This window comes from Manacus candei, unplaced genomic scaffold (genome assembly GCF_025592945.1).
Source record: "Manacus candei isolate 608988 ecotype Guabito, Panama unplaced genomic scaffold, ASM2559294v1 h1tg000007l, whole genome shotgun sequence".
Classification (NCBI taxonomy): Eukaryota; Metazoa; Chordata; class Aves; order Passeriformes; family Pipridae; genus Manacus; species Manacus candei.
The window spans coordinates 2,923,085-2,942,301 of record NW_026138055.1 but is presented as its reverse complement, the minus strand read 5'-3'; the positions used below and the strand labels follow the sequence as shown (position 1 = coordinate 2,942,301).

Here is a 19,217-nt window from a genome sequence, read left to right as displayed (position 1 = left end):
TGATCCTCTAGGCTTGGTAAAAGCAAAGTAATTTCTTATGGCTAATTTTGGAGCAGTGGGAAGAAGAAGGATATAAAGTAATAATGGTAAAAGCCAGAGAGCACTGGAGGACAGAGGATGAACTGAGACTAAAATGGCACTGACAAAGCCATGTGCTTCTGAAGAACACAAGACTCTGATGTCCTTGTGGAGAAGCAGAGCCTGAGGTTAAAAATAAACTCACAATGACAACAGTGAGACCTCAAATAAGCCTAGTCCCTGGGTACCACCAGGAAATAGGAAATAATGAGAATCTTGTCAAAATAACTGTTAATCTGAAAGGAGGAGGAAGGAGAGAGAGACTTGAAACACTTGATTAGAGCCTATCCACAAATCATCAGGGCCGGATGATACATAGCCCAGAGTCCTAAGGGAGTTTGCTAATGAACTTACCGAAGCACTGGTAATTATTTTTGAAACGTCAGGGAGAAATGGGGAAGAATAAGGACTTGAGTAAAGCAAGTGTCATCCTGAAAGATGGCTTTGAAAGAGAAGGAGCCCACCTCCAAAAGAACCAGGGCTGGTGGTGGAGAGGCACTGCCCAGCAGGAACTCCTGCCAAGGTTCAGTCCCTACGGCAAGGAGGAGGCAGAGGTGGCCAACACAGTAAATCAGATAAATGTGCATATTAAACCACAGTTTTAGACTCAGGATATTTATTGAGGAGTGAGAAGCCCATTTCTGTCCTGGAACAAGTTCCTATTTAGAAGCATGACAGGCTGGGAATTTCAGCTTGCAAAACCCAGTCTGAGGAGGGGGGACAATGGTTCCACCCCAAGCTCCACAGCCCTGATGTGGTGGAGGGGCTGCTGAAACCAGCAGGATGAGAGTTTAGAGATGAGGCCATGGGGTAGTGATTGCTGTTTGTGTTTTGTGTAGTATTTTAGCTACCTAGTTTTCATCTAGTGAAGTCTCCTCTGTGGCACAGAATCATAGAATCAGCCAGGTTGGAAGGGACCTCTGAGATCATCAAGTCCAACCCTTGATCTACTACTGCCATGGTTACCACTAAGTGTCACATCCAGTCTCATCTTAAAAACCTCCAGGGATGGAGAATCCATCACTTCCCTGGGCATCCCATTCCAATGCCTGATTACCTCTCTGTAAAGAATTTCTTCCTAATATCTAAACCTCTCCTGGCACAGCTTAAGGCCATGCCCTCTTGTCTTACTGATAGCTGCCTGGGAGAAGAGACCAACCCCCACCTGGCTACAACCTCCTGTCAGGGAGTTGTAGAGAGTGATGAGGTCTCCCCTGAGCTTCCTCTTTTCCAGGCTGAACAACCCCAGTTCCCTCAGCCTCTCCTCATAGGACTTGTACTCGAGTCCCTTCACCAGCCTCGTTGCTCTCCTCTGGACCTGCTCCAGCACCTCAATATCCTTCCTGAACTGAGGGGCCCAGAACTGGACACAGCACTCCAGGTGTGGCCTCACCAGTGCTGAGTACAGGGGAAGAATCACTTTCCTGGACCTGTTGGCCACACTGTTCCTGATACAGGCCAGGATGCCATTGGCCTTCTTGGCCACCTGGGCACACTGCTGGCTCATGTTCAACCTCCTGTCAATCCAAACTCCCAGGTCCCTTTCTGCCTGATGTTCAGTAGCAGCTCCTCTGAGCCAGAGCAGCTGCCACCACAGAGCAGCTCAGTAGCCAAGCACACCTTCCCAACATGATCTGGGTTTGGGTTTCTCCCCAGCCCATGCTCTGGATTTGGGGTTACAGTGGGTGGGGAAACGTTGCTCTTGTTCTCCAGCACCTGGGCTACAGCACTGGAAGAAATTCCTGCCCAGCGGCTGGGACAAGCACCTCAGTCCTGTAGCTTCCCATCATAGTGCTAGTATGTTGGGAAGAAATGGATGCTTAATTCCATGCTCTGGAAGACTGTATGAATTTTACATGGTCATTAGAGGAGCTTCTGCCCCCTCCATATGCAATTCCCATAGATGAGACTGGCACAACACTTAACTTGTGAGTCATGCCTGAGGAGAGCTGCTCCTGCTATGGAGAAATGAACAGTTCTGAGTCTGTAGCAGGTACTTATGTGTGCAGGAGACTTTGGAGACATTCAGTCATCTTTGGGGCTAAAGTGGCAAGTAGGTGCTTAAGATAATTAGGAATTTAGTCCTAGATTGCTGCTACTTTGCAGTATTAGGACAATCACTGCTAATTTCTGGGACCTTAGGGAATAGGAAACTCAAGTGAACTCTAAAACCTTGAGGAAAGTTGAGTGGAAAGGAGTATGCTCATTGCTCTTTCTTCATTACTGTGACAACATTTCTTTTATCCCCTCCCTTCCATCCTATCAGCTGTAAAAACATAGTTACCAAGGCTGACATACAAAGAAAGAAATAATTACAATAATTAGGATGCGAGTTTATTGCTCGGTGCCATTAATCCTGAGAGATAAAATGATTACAGGCTGTCAGAGCCTGGGAAGGAAGGAAGGAAGCTCTGTGCCACAAAGCCTTGCTGTGGGGACACAAACCCTCTGGTGGCTTTGGGGCATTGACTTCCCCAGCTGAGGAACAGCCAGACCTCCACCTTTCTGGCAGAACTCCCAGGGTGAAGGTAATTGGTATCAAAATGGAGGTCACTTCAGCCACTCCTTCCAGGAAAATACATTTCAGCAAATTATTACCCTGCAGGCTAATGACCTGACTTTCTACTCGGCAGGTAATTACTGCTGTTTGCTGGAGAGGCTTCTCCTGCCCCAAGGCCAGTTCACCTGAGGTGCCAGGGTGTCCCTCATTTCCCAAACCACACACAGCATCACAGGATCACACTGTGACTATCCCCTGCCACTGCCACTGCTGGTCTGGTCCATCTGCTAGCCTCCATGGAGCTATAAATCACGCTCATAGGAAAATCCCAGTGAGGTTGAGGTGTGCCAAGGGCTGGTGGGGACCTGGCTGTCCATGATGGGTGTGCTTATACACATCTAAACATCCTTTACATCTCTTCCCTGCCTATCCACCCTGCATTCCTTGCCCAGCCTGAGCAAACAAGACAGGATTCCTCTCTGACAGCTGCCTGTTAAAGGACTTGATGAGCAAAGCAAATCAATGAACACTAAAATCATAGCCAGGTTAGAAGGGACCTTAAAAGATCATCTGGTCCAATCTTTTGTGTGAAAGGGACGCCAGATGAGGTTATCTAGCATGCTGTCCAGTGCTAAATACTTTTGGTGAAGGGGACTACACCACATCCCTGGGGAGGTTGTTCCAATGAATGATTGATCTCACTGTAAAAAATTCTTATATCAAGATGTAGCTTTTCCTGTTGAAACTTGTACATGTTGCCCCTTGTCTTCTCGCCATGGCTCCTTGTGCAGAAAAGAGCTTCTGTCCCTCCTTGTAGCCACCCTTTAAGTGCTGGAATACTCTGTGAGGTTCCCCCTAAGCCTTATCCTCTCCAGGAAGAAAAGACCCAACTCCTTGAGCTTTTCCTCATCAGGCGGGCTCTTCTCACCCTTTGATCATCTTTGTGACCCTCCTCTGGACCCCCTCCAGTCTGTCTGGTTTTTTTTGAACTATGGGGACCAGAAGTGGACACAGTGGTTCTCGTGCAGCCTGACAAGTGCTGAGTACAGTGGGATGATGAAAGTCTCCTGATGGGCAGTAATTTCGAAGCAACCCAACGCAGAGGATATCAGTACCTTTTTTTCTTTAGTGTTTGAGAGATGAGTGCCTGAGCGCTCTTGCTCCAGGACCTCCCTCTCCCAGTCATGATGGCTGGATATAGCACCAAGCAGTGGGACTACCAGAAATGTTTTTCAGTTTTGCTTGTTATTGTTTTAGAATTTCCTGCTGAGTCCTAAAGATCACATCAGCCTTATCAGGAAAAGTTAAAAAAAATTTTAAAAAAATCCTTTCTTGTAATGTCTGGAATTGTAAAAAATTTGGAATGGCTGAATTACTATGTTGTATTGACTTCCTGAAGCTTAGTATCTTCTGGGGCCTCAAACAATGCTCTTCTTCCTCCTCACTCCTGGCTTTGTGTGCATAAGCACACATTTATTTGGAACAGTTCCATAAGTATTACTAAACATTATCAGTTAGGTAGATGCAAGATCTGCTTAAAAGAAGTAAAAAAAAAAACCCCAAATGCCTGCATTTATTAGTGGGTGAATTTCCTTCCTTCCCTAAGATTACAGGAGGTCGAACTGAACGATACTGGTGTGATCCTTGGAGTTGTCTTGTGCAGGGCCAGGAGTTGGACTTGATGATCCTTGTGGGTCCCTTCCAACTCAGGATGTTCTGTGACTCTATGATGCTCATCAACTGGGTGGAGCAGGCTTTAGGATGAGGGAACCCTCCAGGGTACCAGCCCCTGTGGGACCTGGCTCTGTGCAGTGTTAGGCAGAGCTGCAGGTGCTCCTTAAGCTTTTGTTTAAACCGGGGACCTTTTCGGGGCACCTGCACGGTGGTTTGTGGTGCCAAAACAAAAGGCATTGCTGGTGTCTCTGTGGGTGGAAGGGGTCAGGTGCCAAAGTGTCCTGAGCTGGTGGCTGTGCTGACAGGCTCTGGGGCTGTTTAGCAGCCGGGGTGGCAGCCAGGTTGTTATGTCTGAGAAGGCCAAGCTCGGGTGGCCGTGTTGTGCTGCCAGAGGTGTCATCTTTATAATGAGACAGATAAATGAGGGTCCAGATTAGTCACGGTCAATTAGGAGGATATCATGCCCCTTCTTGGAGCAGGATTATTAGAGTGGGTGTCTTGGCCAAGCTCCAGCTATGTTCTCCCCTACTCTGTGAACACTTTCCCTTGCTAATGATCCAAAACCATCACGTGGCATCGTTACTTGTTGCTGAAAACCAGCAATGTTTTATTCCAAAGTCCACAACACATCAGTAATGGCCCCAAGTGCTCTGTCTGCATCATTTATGCTTTAACGCCCACCAAAATCCTTCATGTCATCAGCTCCTACAGAAATTATTGCCAGTAGTCTGGCACTGCAGTTCTCATCTGCTGTCTGTGGAGTGCAGTCCCACACACACGTCTCCTTCCAGGTATGCTGGAAGATTTTGGTTTTCCCTTCCAGACCAGCTGCAAATGCTGCTGGCTGAACAGACCATGTTCAGACCGTGTCTGCAGGCTCCGGAAGCAAGCAGCCATTAAGGAACCCTGCTCTGTAATAGCTTCACCTGGGAATATCCATCCAAACAAGCTGTGCTCTAACTCCTTCCAGCGCCTGGAGTTACCAGGAACTTAGCAACGAGGAAAGGAGCCAGCTGGGGGAGGCTGTGGCTGGTGCTATACATTAGCAATGCCTGGCAGTTCAGCACAGGAGGCACCAGGCTTTGGTGTTCAAGAACAAGGCCTTATTTGAAAAAAAGAGGGGGGGAGGAAATAATCCACAAACTGACCCTGGTTTTGTGCTGTTCAGCCTGAGTCAAAGTTTTATTAAAGATTTCCATTCGGCAGAACCATCTAATAAATCTTACTGGTTAGCAGTCAGAGGAAGAGAAAGAAAATGCTTTTCTGGTGTCTGTTGGGAATTGCTGGTACTAAATTAGCTTCTCTGGAATTATTGCTGGCACCACCATGCTGCCGCTGTTGCCCCGTGGAGGCTCTCTGTAGCACAAGCCTGTTTGTACGCTGCCTGCATCCTAAGCAAGCAGAATATGGAATTTTTAATCATTCACAGGAACGCATTTGGTATTCTTTTTGCCTGTGGAAAAATAAACCCTTGAAGGGCACTGTAGGAAGGGAGAATGCCTGCCTGCAAAGGGAGGCCTTGCCACGCTGGCGGGGAGGGACATCTTTGCAGGTCTTTTTGGAGGGAGGTGTCTGGCAGAGCAAGGTGTGATCATCCCAGCTCTTCATACCTGTTGCCTGCTGTCTGCCATCCAAAGATCCTGCAAATGAACAGGGGCTGCCAAACTGAGATGGGGTGCTTGTGGTAAACAGCTTACACTTGCCTGATATTTGGGAAAAGTCAAATATTTCCCTCACCCTCACCTGTCATGTGGAAGATATTCCAGACCTGCGTGTGAACTCTCAGTGTATTTTAAAATGCTTCAGGCCTATTACAGCTCTTTACCCATTTAGCATCATCCTTCAAAGGGTTAATTCTAGGTCAGCATAAATTTCTTATTGACTTCCATCAGGCTGGGCTTAATCTGAAAATGATGCTCAATTTGCTCTTCTGTTGATTATGAGCTGGAGACCCAAACCATTTATTTTTTATTTTTCATTAAAAGTAATTTAACTTGATATTAAAACCATTTGAACAGACCTTTAATTTTTCACAAGCAGGGAATGTCACACACATTTCTTTCCCCTGTGCTCGAGGCCATCATGCTCCCTTATCACTAATGTGTAGAAACAAAGCAGATAAAAATAAAAGTGATGCGGTCAAAATTTTTTCTCAGCAAATGCGGTATCGAGTGATTCCTGGTGAGAGGAGATCAATAGCATGCAGTTAATTTTTAAGTTGTTTATGTTGCTGCTTTTAAACCATGTTTTTTGTGATCCATGGTAATGAGTGGAATGAGGAATTTATAGATTCATAGGCTAAGGTCAGAAGGGACCTCTGTGCTTCGTTAATCTGAGCCTGTGTATACATAGGCCATGGACACTTCCCCAGGCAGCATCTCTCTTGGAAACATATCTAATCTCCTCTTAAAAACATCGAGTGTTGGTGAGTTCACCCCCTCCCTTGCTGGTTCTCTGTTTAATTATCCTTGCTATTGGGAAAGTGCTTCACTTCAAGGCCAAGATATGTAACTTGACTTTCCAGTCCCTGTAACCTCCTATACCTTTGTCTGCAAGATTGAAAGCTTTTCCACTTGCTCCCAGTGATCAAGTCACCTCTCAGCCTTCCTTTGATAAACTCCTTGAATTTCCTGGAGTCATTCTGGCAGCTTCCCTTTGAACTTCTGCTGATACTTCCACATGTTGATGCAGGACCCAAGACCTGCATTTGTCTCGCCGGTGCTGGATGCAGCAGCCCTCACTCTACCCACATTCAACTTGTTTTCCTTTTGGTGTTAGGGCTTTTATTATATATCCAATACTGCCCTGACCTTCTATCCAGCACACTGCAATGTGAGCTCATGTTGTGCAGCTGTGAGTGACCTCCTTTATGTCCTCCTCTGAGTTCCTGGCTTTCTAAGGGAGCAGGGCTGTAAGATTGTGCTTCCTCCATGTATTATTTTGTATTTAAAACACCACTGCTAGCTTGAGACTGTTGAACTGAGATATTCAGGTAGCTGCTAAAATAGCTCCTTCTGTAGTATTTTTTACCCACCAAGTGTTATGCCACCTGTGGCCTTTATCTGGAGAGAATTTCTATTACCTGGATTGTTGGTAGATATATTAAATAGCATTGAAGAAGAAGCAATGCTTGCTACCAGTGGCCTTGCTCAATGATATCTTCTCATTAACAACTACATTTTGAGATCTGTCAGTGAAGCAGATTTAATCTCTCTACTGTGTGCCTTGTTAATTCCATATAATACCAGCCAAATACCTTGGAGAAATCGCACTATATTACAGCGTCACAGTTGTCTTTAGCAGCCAGGCGTGCTGTATTAAAAACCAAAACAAAGAACTAGGTTTCCTGATACCTTTGGTGGTCTTGGCAGTGTCAGGTTTATGGTTGGATTTCATGACCTTAAAGGTCTTTTCCAACCTAAATGATTCTATTATAACAGGTTGGTTTAACAAGCCTCCTTTTCTGGAAAAGTGCATTGATTGCTGTTCATTATTTTATTAGCATCTAGTTATTTGTTGATGAAATCCCAAATTAACCACTCTGCTATTTTGCAGAGGACCAACATGAGGCTAAATGAGACCACTTAGTTTGATGCTGGTACTTTGCAAAATTAATTGCTGCACTGAAATTCTCCTTTTCACCTTTTCAAAATATGGAGTCACTTTAGCAGTGCCCTGATCCATCCTCATCTTGAAAAGTTATTAAAAATCAACATTAGTGGCTCAATCAGCTTCACAATAGAATCTCTAAAGACACCTGTATCTAAGACAGCTGAGTTGCTGGATCTGAGAACTTAATTTGTGACTTCACATCTTCTCTTGCTGCCAACAGTGACTGCTTTTGGTTCCTCACAGCAGATTATGGAACCAAACCTTCCTGCTCCCTTCCAAATACAAATGAGAAACAACCATCCAACTGGTCTGTATTACACTGTGCTACCTCATCAGCCTCATCAGCAATGGTTTTATAACTGATTAAAATTACAAATTGGATTCCCAAAGATTTAAAGTACCTTCCTTTTTACTTCTATTATCCTTCAGTATTTCACTGGTTCTCTCAGCCTCCTGTAGCAGCAGCCAGTTTTTAACCTATTTGTTACTGATAAGCTCCCATTTTCCCCATTTCTGTACATACTGATTTATTTAGGTTTTGTCACAGGCTTTACATCCTCTTTAGGCTGAAATATTTTTCCTTGACTGTTTCCCAGAACATTCAAAAATGTTTGAAATGGTGCCTAAATTTGGCATCCAATTGGGATATACTGGATTATTCCTTTTCCAGTGACTATTGCACTATAAATGTAGGTTTCCTGTCCACTATTGCTTTAGAAAAAATTTCATTTAAAAGTCTGAAGTTACTTTTTACTGATGAGTGGCAAATTCTACTTAAGCAAAGCCAGTTTATTATGGTGCCTAAGCACTGGGTAATATTTAGGTCATTGGTTCACTCTCCTTGGTCCATCTCAAGGTGTCCCACTGGATTCCCTCCTTCAGGGTGCCGAGCAAAGCGTCCCTTCACGTTAGAAACCCTGGGAAGTTTTCAGGTGAGATGCTCAGCCAACAGCCCCTGGTTGAAATCAGCCATGCAATTTCTCTTGAATTGTATTTAACAGATTTTTGTTACTTTTTTTCAAAACTGAGATATTCAAAGAGCAGCTCATCCCTCTCAACAGGAACATGTAGGAATGTATCAAATGTCCAAGTCCCTTGTGTTTCATTTTACAGTTTAGGGTCTAATCCTGAGCTGCACTGTACACATTAGTTCTGGTTTTCAGGAGAAAAATATTATTATATACTGCCTGAGCACTGCACTCCTCATCCTCCTTTGCCTCCTGCTAGAGCAGAGGGACTGGGAGGACACGTCCTTAGCACAAGGGCACACGGCAGAGAACCACTGGGATGGAGCTGGCTTAGGGTGGAGCTTGGCTGCTCCAACCCCTTTGCTTACAGCAATATCTGCTCCAGCAGCCAAGAGAGGGTGCCCCTTAAATTAATAAAAGAAGGTGAAAACGAGAAAAAAAAACAGCAAAAAGAGAAAAACCGAGCATGCTTTTTTTCACTGCACCAAAGTGAAAGGTAAATGCAACAAGTTAAAACATGGAGGTGTTTTTGAACAGTAGAATGGGGGCCGGGGACACCCCTGGGGCAAGGAGAAGGGCTGTTGGCTGAACTTTTGGGAGATGCAGGTCCTGCTGCTGCCCCATTGCTGCTAGTCCTCCCAACACCAGCCAGTGTTTTGTCTGGACATTGCCTGGCACATCCCCTCTGTCCTGCTTTTCCTGCATCAGACATGGATAACAAACACTCACTTGGTGCCTGTGGCAGTGTTTGCTGATGAGCTGTGGCTTTTCCAGGGAAACCAACAGCTCAGCCAGTCCCCAGCATGGGGATCTGCTCTGCCAGGGGCTGGCCTGTGTAACAGCCCCAAACAAGCCCGTCTTTCTGTAGCAGCAGCCATGTAAAACTATTTAAAAGGTCTTTAAGTTCTGCCAGTACCTGCAATGGGTGCCAAATTTTATTTTTGTCAGCCAGTTAGGGAAATTTGTTCAGCTTGTGACCAGGATCGGGGAAGTGAGCCCAAAAAGCAATCAAAAACACCTAATAAATAATAATAATTAATATCAGTGTGTGATGCTTACTCAGTACTTTTTTTAAGGACCTTATAGCTAGTTAGCAAAAATATGTTCCACATTATGGTGGTCTCTTCTACAGTGGATATTTATCATCCTCCAGTTACACATGGCAAACTGAGGAAAACAGCATTCCTGTAGTCACTGGAGGAGCCCAACACACATCCCTTCCCGTGATCCATTGTGCCTGAATGTGAGGAGATACATGAACAGTAGTCGGGTCCTGGATGTACACTTTGGGAAATGCTGTGTCCCTGAACATGTGCAAAAAAGAGATGAGGAAAAAGCCCAAATGGTTCACACCTCCCTTCCCCTCTCCCCTTCACTTTAATTAGCTTATCTATCAGCAGAAAATGTTAAGGCACCAGTAATTCCATTTTAATGGTTTTTCTCACCTGCAGAACTGCCTGGAGTGGTTCATGTTGGGACCTGCTTTAATATTGCCTTTCTCTGGGTCATAGATGGTGGTTGCTCGTGCATAAGCTCCTCCAAGAATAAAGATGAACCCATTGAGAGTGACTGCAGGAGCATATTTGTTATCTGTCAATGGAAAGCAACACTGAGATCAGTTTTAGGCTCAGGTTTGGAGACCGTTTTTTTATTTATACATTCCCGTTATTTATAGATAAGTCACGTTTCTCTAAACCTCCAAAGCTAGGGAAAGAAAAATGAGGAAACCTTTCCTAGTTTTGTTCTCCTCTCTTCGAGTTCTCAGAGGCACCTTTAAAGTTCATCACTCCTTCATCCCCTAGTATGTGCCTCCCTCTAAACTGGTAAAGCACAATTATCCTCTCCTAAAGCCTAATGGAGTCACCACGAAAGCTCCTCTGTTACACATGAAATTAAGATGTCAAATTGTTTCAGAATTTTGAATTGCTGCAAATTTTAACTCCCATGCTTCCCGTGCCTGTGCAGCAGCTAAGTACAAAAGAAACCCACAGCACAGAGACCCCCTTAATAATATCCAGTATCCAACAGTTGATTCTCTTTTATTTTCTGCTTTTGCTTCTGGGAACGTTACATAATCCAGAAAATTTTCTGAGACCTGATTTCTTTTTTTGCCTTTATCTGACTCATAAATTCACCTGCAATTTTATTTTCAGACGGGTGTATCTCCAAGCAGGCCTGCATTTTAGCAACAAACTGTGTGAGGTTGGAGTTTGAAATTAAGCAACTCTCTTATCCTGAGTCAACTTCAATCAGATTCTCTGAGGATGCTTTAAAATTCTTGTGTTAGCTGTGGCATTATTAGAAATATTAGTAAAACTAATCATAAATTATTGAATAAAATAATTCTAATCTAATTAGTTGGCCTGTCCCCTACTCTGCTAGCACGCCATATGCACATTATTAAATATGAGCCAGTTGGGCTGAAATTTCTCATGATGGTGTCTGTCTTGATGTGATGCAGTTTTTTTAATCAACATTTCTGTGAAACAAATCAGCAGTGTCTGGGAACAAAAGGCAGGAAAATACATTGCTTTGGGTTAAAATAAGCCTCACAACCAGTTCACTGAGAAGCAAGAGCCTAAGCCCTTCAGCTCAGCCTGGTGTCAGAAGACATGTAAAATTCTGCCATATGTAGCTATAAGTTAAAGCCTCTCCAGAATCTGCATTTTTATATGCTCATAAAAGGTTGGTCCTCTTGCATCTCCAACAGAGAATCACCCTGGACACAGTCTTGCTGGCTTCAGCCCCTGCAACCTCCTGCCTGAGTGCAGGGAGCTGGGGGCAGCTGGAGAGGAGCTGTGATATCATCTTTACTATGCTCTTACATCTCTGATAACAGCCTCTACAAAACATTGAGGGGGTTTATATGTTCCTCCCAGATCTGTAACACCCTGACTGTGTCCTTTTATGAACACAGAAAAAGATGGGCTTAAACCTCTTGCATGATGTGTTGTAACCCTGAGGATCTTGTAAAAGTACCTTATTCCATTAAATATTTAACAGAGATTTAATTTGACAGGAGGTAAGGAAAAGCTGATGAACATCTCCAGAAGAGAGATAATCTCCTTAACTGAGGTTTGAACTGGTAAAACTAGAATGAAAAGACTGGTTTTGTGGTGTCTGCTTCTGTCCCAGCATGGCCATGGGGTGGTCTGGCTCAGTTCATCCTACCCCATATTGTTGTGTGCCCAGGGGGATGTACAGAGGTGCAGCACTCGGCATGAAAACAGACAAAACACGTTATGGGTTAAAGCTGAGCTCCTATTACACTGAGTATCTACAGGCATGTGTCAAAAAACCACGGCTGTATTAGGAAAATGTCACTGATCCTTGGGAACAGATGGGAAGAAACTAATTCATCCAGAAAATAGAACAAGGAGTATTCAGTTTCTTTGCCGTGCCACTAAGCCACTATAATTCATCAGAAGGACTTATCTGTCCTAACAACCCAGCTCCTGTCTCTTTCCAAATCAGACTTGCATATGTGACATTTTTTCCACTTAAGAAACTCATCAGAAATTTTCCATACTCAATTATCACATCTTCTTGATTTTTTTTCTCTGACTAGCACTGTTTTGCAGGAGAATGAAACTCTCACATAAAAAAAAAAAAAAAAAGAACTCATCTCCCAAATCTCACAGGGAAATTATTTGGGGCTCCCTCAAGGCAGAAACAGTGACCTCTCAGGGGACTGAATCATTGACTTCACATTCCTTTTTGTTAAAGAATGAGAGGGAAACCCCTTGGTTATTTCTATAGTGACTTTTTATTTTTTTGTTTTTGAATAGGCAGACAGTCTGATATACTTTTTCTTCCTTTTTTCGAGAGGCAGTAGTGTTTGATTCTCATCAATTTTTCAATACATCTTCCATCTGTTGTCTTTTTACTTCTTTCGTCTTTAGCTACAATTTCATAAATTGGTATCAGGTAAGTCTGAGATAGAGGAACAGAGAAATCTCTGCTGTTTCTTTCAGGAAGGGAGAAGTTCACAGCAAACAGTCTCCTGATCCTGGTGAGGATATGGCAGGAAAGCCACAAGGGACACCTCTCCAGAGACATGTAGAGAGGAAACAGTAGGTTTTATTTTTGTTTTGTTACCATGGAGATGGAAATTGTTCACAGATACAGGGATTTTGGAAACCTCCAGCCATCATTCCTGATACTTAGGTGTGGATGACCACCTTCAATCTTTACCCTTACTTCATCCCAGGTGCTACCCACACTCTTCCCATGTTGTCTTTTCCAGGACTCGGTACCCTCATGCAAACTCTCAGGAGACTCCAATTTCTCTTGCTGCTTTAAGTCCTTAACACGGTCATAGAGCAAGGCAGGTGGCTGGGGAGACTAATTTTGCAAAAACATGTTGTGTTTGGGCTTTTTAGTCAATGCTTCTGGGCATGAGCATGAGCTTCTACAGGTCAGAGGCTTCTGGGGGATACAGTGGGGCCACTGGTTATTTCAAAAGACTGCTGGAAGGAAGGAAGAGAGGGGAGAGGAAGCATGGAAACAGAGAAGCAGCCTCCTTTCCCCTCCAAAGGTCAAGGGGGTTGTCAGATATACTAATTAATTTCAGGCTGGAAAATCTGAAATAGGATTTGTCCCGGGCAGCAAACACACCTGAGATTAAAAGGCAGAATAAATGTAAATGAAATAATATGTAAAAGGTAATCTACCCAAGTGGGTAACAATGTAACATCACTCTCTTTTGTTGTTGCTACGGGAAAATATGCTTGTATTTCTATTCTGTGACAGCTCATTGCAGGAAGGAGTGTACCAGAGGTGTACTTCACATGGGGTTGATAATTTAACCTGCCACCATGCTCCTCACTTAGGAAGGACAGAGTGCTGTCTGGCACATGTTCCATGGTTCTTGAATCTCTCTGTGGTCGAGTAGCACAGTTCTACTTTCCCTTCCATGATTGCTTAAAGATCTTATGTTGCCTTCCAGTAATGAGCTCGATCAGAGACTAAAGTGGCATTACAATGAATGGTAGCAGCACCTCATATGGAAAAAAGTTATTATAACCAAGGTAGTTAAACATTTTTATAGGGAGGAAGAAATGTGGGCACACCACCAGCCCAGGCATAACTCCAACCAAACTGTCTCCCGGCAGGCGTGGGTGGCCAGTGGGGACTGATGCACTTGATGAAGCAGATTAGAGAAAGGAGACTGGTTAACGCAAACTAAGCCTGATTTTAATAGTAAGTGCCTCTTCCCCTTCTTGAATGCTATGCAGACAAACTCAAGAATGGCACAGTCATGGATAGGATAACATCCCAGAGCAGCTGGGAGACTGTGGTCTGATCCTTAACATAGCTCATGAGGCCCAAGTGCAGACACTGCCATGAACAGCGGAGTCTCGGGTGTCAGCCCTTCTGGCTCTAAGCTCTCCTGGGAGCTGGTCTCTCCCAACTACACAACCAACCACCCAGCCCTGTGGTTTCCCCACTGACCCTTGAGCAAACCCTCCTTGGAGACCCTAAAGTCGAGTGTCCTCACTTGCAAACACCACATTTTGTGTATGCGTGGAGGGGATGGCCTGTGCCAAAACAGGAGGCTCTACCTGCCACTGCAGGGCAGTTTTAGCATCAAATTTATGGGCATAACATTGTTGAAGAGAGTTGGATAAAGCACAGCCATGGAGGTAGGAGTGAAAAGGAGGATATCTGATAAAGGGCAAACACAAAAAGACTGATTTGGCTCGGTAGAGGGCAGAGAACATATCGGGGAACACACTGAGGAGTGTAAAAAATCATTCTGAAAGGAGGATATACAGAGGAGAACTGGGTGAGACAAAGGAAAGTAAAATTCAAGCTTACTAGTGGGAAAAAAAATTAAGAACTAGTCATGGGAAGAAAAATACGCTGAAGGATAAGATGGAACACTTACTGGTTTGGGACTTGCAGGTGAGAGCCAACCAAACCCTCCAACAAGTACCAAATTACTGGCCTTGAGAGAGGGCCAAGACATATATCTGATTTTTCTTGTAAAGTCAAAAAATAAATTAATGAGGATTATTATGCATTTTAACTAAAATAAGCCAGTGGGCAGTGCACTAAAAAACTGCACAGATGCTGCTAATGCAGTTTTCTAGACATGTGTTGTATTCTTAGCCCTGTGATTGTCCTGCTTTGGTCGGACAAACCACTGCAGGAGTAAACAGTGTGGTGAGGAACTAGATACTTGGATTAGAAACCAGAAATGCTCCCAGAACTTAGAGCTCCGTTCTCTAGTTCTCACGGGATTTTAAAATTTAATAGTGGTGATGATTAAACACTGTTTTTCTTACAAGCCAGAAACATTAATAAAAACTTGTAATTCCATACTGACTGTTAAGGGTATCAAAAAGTGTATTTTAGTGCTCTGGCATGAAGGCACAAAGTGAACTAAAAGGCAGTGACAAGGTAATTAGGCTTACTTACAATCCCTGACTTCAGCATGTCTGTGGCCATCTTGTTAAATAAGACAAACCTCAGGAAGCTTGGCATGAAACACACTTTTAGCACAGCTATATAGGACAGCTTGGCCAGAAATGGAAAGGCAGGTGCTGTGAGTACATAGACTGGGTTCATTTACTTTTGTAGGACTTTGGTTTTTACAGCTAAAAACACAAGGTGATGTGCAAGGTGGTTTACCGAAAATACACAATTTGAAAGCCCTGTGAGGTTCCCTTATCCCAGTAACATCAAGCTGTGGGCTGCACTGCTGCAGGGACATCTGTCAACTCCAAAGGTGAAGAGAACTGAGGTGGGGCAAAGGATGGGGCACTGAGAAACACCTTCTCCTCTCCAAATATGGATGTGTGTAATCAACACCTGCCCAGAGGCTCCCACAGCATTCATGTGCAGCGTGTTGGTGAGCCTGCTGTCACACCTACTGCATGCAGGTATGCACATCCCAACACCTCCTGACAGGGGAAGGATAAAGAATAAATGGAAACTGGGAGTGAACTCACTGCATATTCCTAGAAGAAATCCAGGCAGAAGAGAGCAAGGGCTGAACTGTGTGGACTTGCTATCAGCCCCCAGATGGTCTCTCCCCTGCACAGGTAGGATGTCAGTATCCAGCCACCTTCACCTCCATTTAGCTTAGACAAATATGAGCCTCCCCCTTGCCATGATTGATGCCAGTGTTGCCTTGGGTTAGTCTGGACCATGATGGTTTGAAAGAGATGGACCTGTTGGGTTCAAACGTGTGCCACGCTGCATCCTACTCACTATCATAAAGTACCACAGTGAACTGAGACAGGTACTACTGGTCTAAAAATCTCCAGAGACATTGGCTGCTTTCAATACCTCCAGCTACTGTTGCATATCTGAGCATGCTTGAGGCATTTTTAAACAAACTGTTGTCCTATTTGAGGTCCAGCAGGTTACACTGATCTCTGGGGTGACCTTATAACAACTCACCATCACACATCTCAGTTCACTTAGCTCAGAGGGACAGCTTAAGAATTCACAAATCAACACAAAAAGGCTCTGAGGCTGTCAGAGGCACCCTGGCAGAGATCATAGCAGGATTCATCCCAGCTCCATTTTGCAAAAAAGCACTGCAAGGCTCCTTCTACTCCCTCTTTGTTTTAGACTCTACTGTACTTGGTGTTGCATCCAGTTCCTGGGGGACACTTTACAAGTACAGGTGACACTATAGCTTTTGTAGAGCTGGAGAAAGGAAAATATATTTCCAACATTCCACTGCCTTTTTGTGAAGATCAGGCATCACATCAGTTCACTTTCCCAGACATTCTCCATGGGGGTGCCAGTTTTCAGACTCTGTGTTATTTTATTTTATTTGCACGTAAATTGATGTTATGCATTACCCAACAAAGAACTCCACATTTTATCATATATTTTATGCCTTCAGCTTAACTAATGAACTTTGCTTACACCAAGAAAACATAAATACCATCTTTTAACTTTGCCGGTGTCTTTCATGTATTTTTGTTAGGAAATAAGAGTGCACATCCATTAGAACCATGGGTGACGGACCCAACTCTGGAGGGTTTGGATGATTTTTTTCCAAGCACGCATGATGTTGATGCTTGCTAGACAGTATAACGAGCCCAGGGAATGATTTCTTAGCTCCTGTGGCACTTGTACTATTATGGCAAGGAAAAGGAATACATCTTTGCATAATGCATTCATTTTTGCAATGTGCTGTGAGTACGGGAAAACCTCATACTGTCAGTCAGTGGATTAAATGAACAGCAGCAGCTGTAGCCATGTGATGGAAAAAAACAGGCAATAGGGTTGTTTGTGCTGCTGTATTACATAAACATGACTTTCGCCGGTTAACGCCCTCCCGCTGGGCGCTTCATGCTGCATCATATGCATGTCATGTTATGTTAGGCTGCACACCAACAGCAGACAGGGAGTTGGGAGACAGCCTGGCTGTGCAGAGGAGGCTACAGCCACAGCATACCAGCTTCTCATGACCTGATCTAGTAGGAAACCCCAAGAAAAGAGTCGTAATCGTTTTAACAAGCTACAATAAAAAGAGCAGCTTATTCTAGTTTTCTGAATGTGCTTAGGCCTTACTTGAATACCTCATAACTGTGCTTCTATAATTTCTTATCTGCTACTCGTATTGCTCTATGGCTCAATAATGACAATATGATTTTTAAAAAATGAAGCACCTCATGTCACAGTTTCAATGCAACCAAGAGGTTTAAAATGGTGAAACACTGGAACAGGTTGCCCAGAAAGGCAGCAGATGCCCCATCCCTGGAAACATTCAAGGTCAGATTGGACAGGGCTCTGAGCAACCTGATCTACTGGAAGATGTCCCTGCTTATTGCAGGGAGGCTTGGATTAGATGACCTTTAAAGGTCTCAAACCATTCTATTATTCTGTGATCTAGGATGTAAAAGCAAACCACTTCAAAAGCAGCTTCTCTGTAATAACCATATGAGTGCTGTGTCTGTGGCCACTCGGGTGCAACCAGACCAAAGGCTGCCCCCAGCCCAGAGCAGAGCAGCCCAGGACAGCTTTACCCTGCAGCAATGTCCTTGCCATGCTGAACACTAAACCTCATTTCCAAAGGCAGCCTAAACACTCAGGGTGCAAATTGCCACATAAAGCAATTAAGTTGCAAACTTCTGAGCGCTGTCCTAATTTTGGAAGGAAGTTGACACCTTTGATGTTGGCTGGTACACTGGAAAATGTGGTTTCTCGTCTTACTCCTTATTCAGTAAAATGTTTGGTGAGTTCAAGGGCATCACAAACTAATAAACACAGTTTCAATAAACTACGTCTTGAAGAGTTCAGCCTCTGAAGCACATATGCCTGTGGACACCACTGATAAGTCCCAGTTCAGGATGACCATCACTTCCTACAGGACAGGCAGCATTTTAACAAATCCATGAGTGATAATCCATTACTTGAGCAGTGTTGTGAAACCACATGGAGCAACACATGATGCCAGGATGAAGTTCCACTGAACTCTGAGATTTTTTGGATCTAAAGATACTAATTGTTCATACCTAATAACTGATTTCCTTTCTCCTCTGCTTTAAACTCCTCACTTCTAGCTGGAAACTGGCTGTGTTAACGAGTGACAACTGCCTTCAGTAGAGATCCAGATGGGCGCCTCTCTAGTGTCCTATTCATACATTTCTGCCAATATCTTACAAACTTATCTCCCCCCACCCCCCAAAGCATTTGCTTTCTGCAAAGGCACTGAAATACCTGTGCAGTGCAGACTCCTGTTTACTCTGACACCATGTATTCCTTACCAATCATCGGAGACTCTATAAAGCTCCAGGAGTTAGTCTGAGGAATGTAGGATTGCAGGACCCCCGCAGCTCGCCCGGCTTCGTTCACCCCTCCGAAGACATAGATCTTCCCACCACAGACGGTGGCGGCGGCTGAGTGGACGGCCTTGGGCAGAGGAGCGATGGTCTCCCACTGGTTGGTTATCGTGTCATACCTGGGAAGGACAGCAACTGGAGTGAGCTGAGCTGACTGGGCAGGACAGACAGGCAGAAACAGCAGGCTGGGATGCAGAAAGGCAGCTTGACAAGCAGAAGAAAAGCAGAGGTAGAAATGTATCTTTTAACACCCTACAAATTCAGCCACTTGGTAAACAGTTTAATTAATGCTTTTTCTAAGCTTTTGAAACATTGATAGAAGCCCAGAGAAAGCTGGTTCTGTTTTCTGTATATGCCTCTCAAATCTCATTATAGTCCAAGGTGCAGAAACTCTGGACATCTTTGTTGAGATGTCTTCCACTGATTAATTTCTTTTAATGAGTATACAATGAGACTATTCTTGCAAATCAGTGCAGCAATATCCAATAGCAACTATGGGCAGGCAACTGTTAATATATTTCAGTTGTTCAGCTTGTGGAACACATCTCACCTACAACATAATGCAACATGATGGCT

The 19,217-nt window shown here is 44.1% G+C and overlaps 1 protein-coding gene across 5 annotated transcripts in view; it reads right to left on the bottom strand.

The window, feature by feature from the left end:
• Positions 1 to 19,217, bottom strand: part of KLHL29 (kelch like family member 29) — a 392,600-nt gene that overhangs the window by 3,596 nt on the left and 369,787 nt on the right. For all 5 annotated transcript variants that reach the window (XM_051810143.1, XM_051810162.1, XM_051810153.1 and 2 more), the window contains 2 exons: positions 18,567 to 18,760; positions 10,278 to 10,422 (listed from right to left, as the gene is read on the bottom strand). In XM_051810143.1, the coding sequence (XP_051666103.1) occupies positions 10,278 to 10,422; positions 18,567 to 18,760 (339 nt within the window). The remainder of the gene's footprint in view (positions 1 to 10,277; positions 10,423 to 18,566; positions 18,761 to 19,217) is intronic.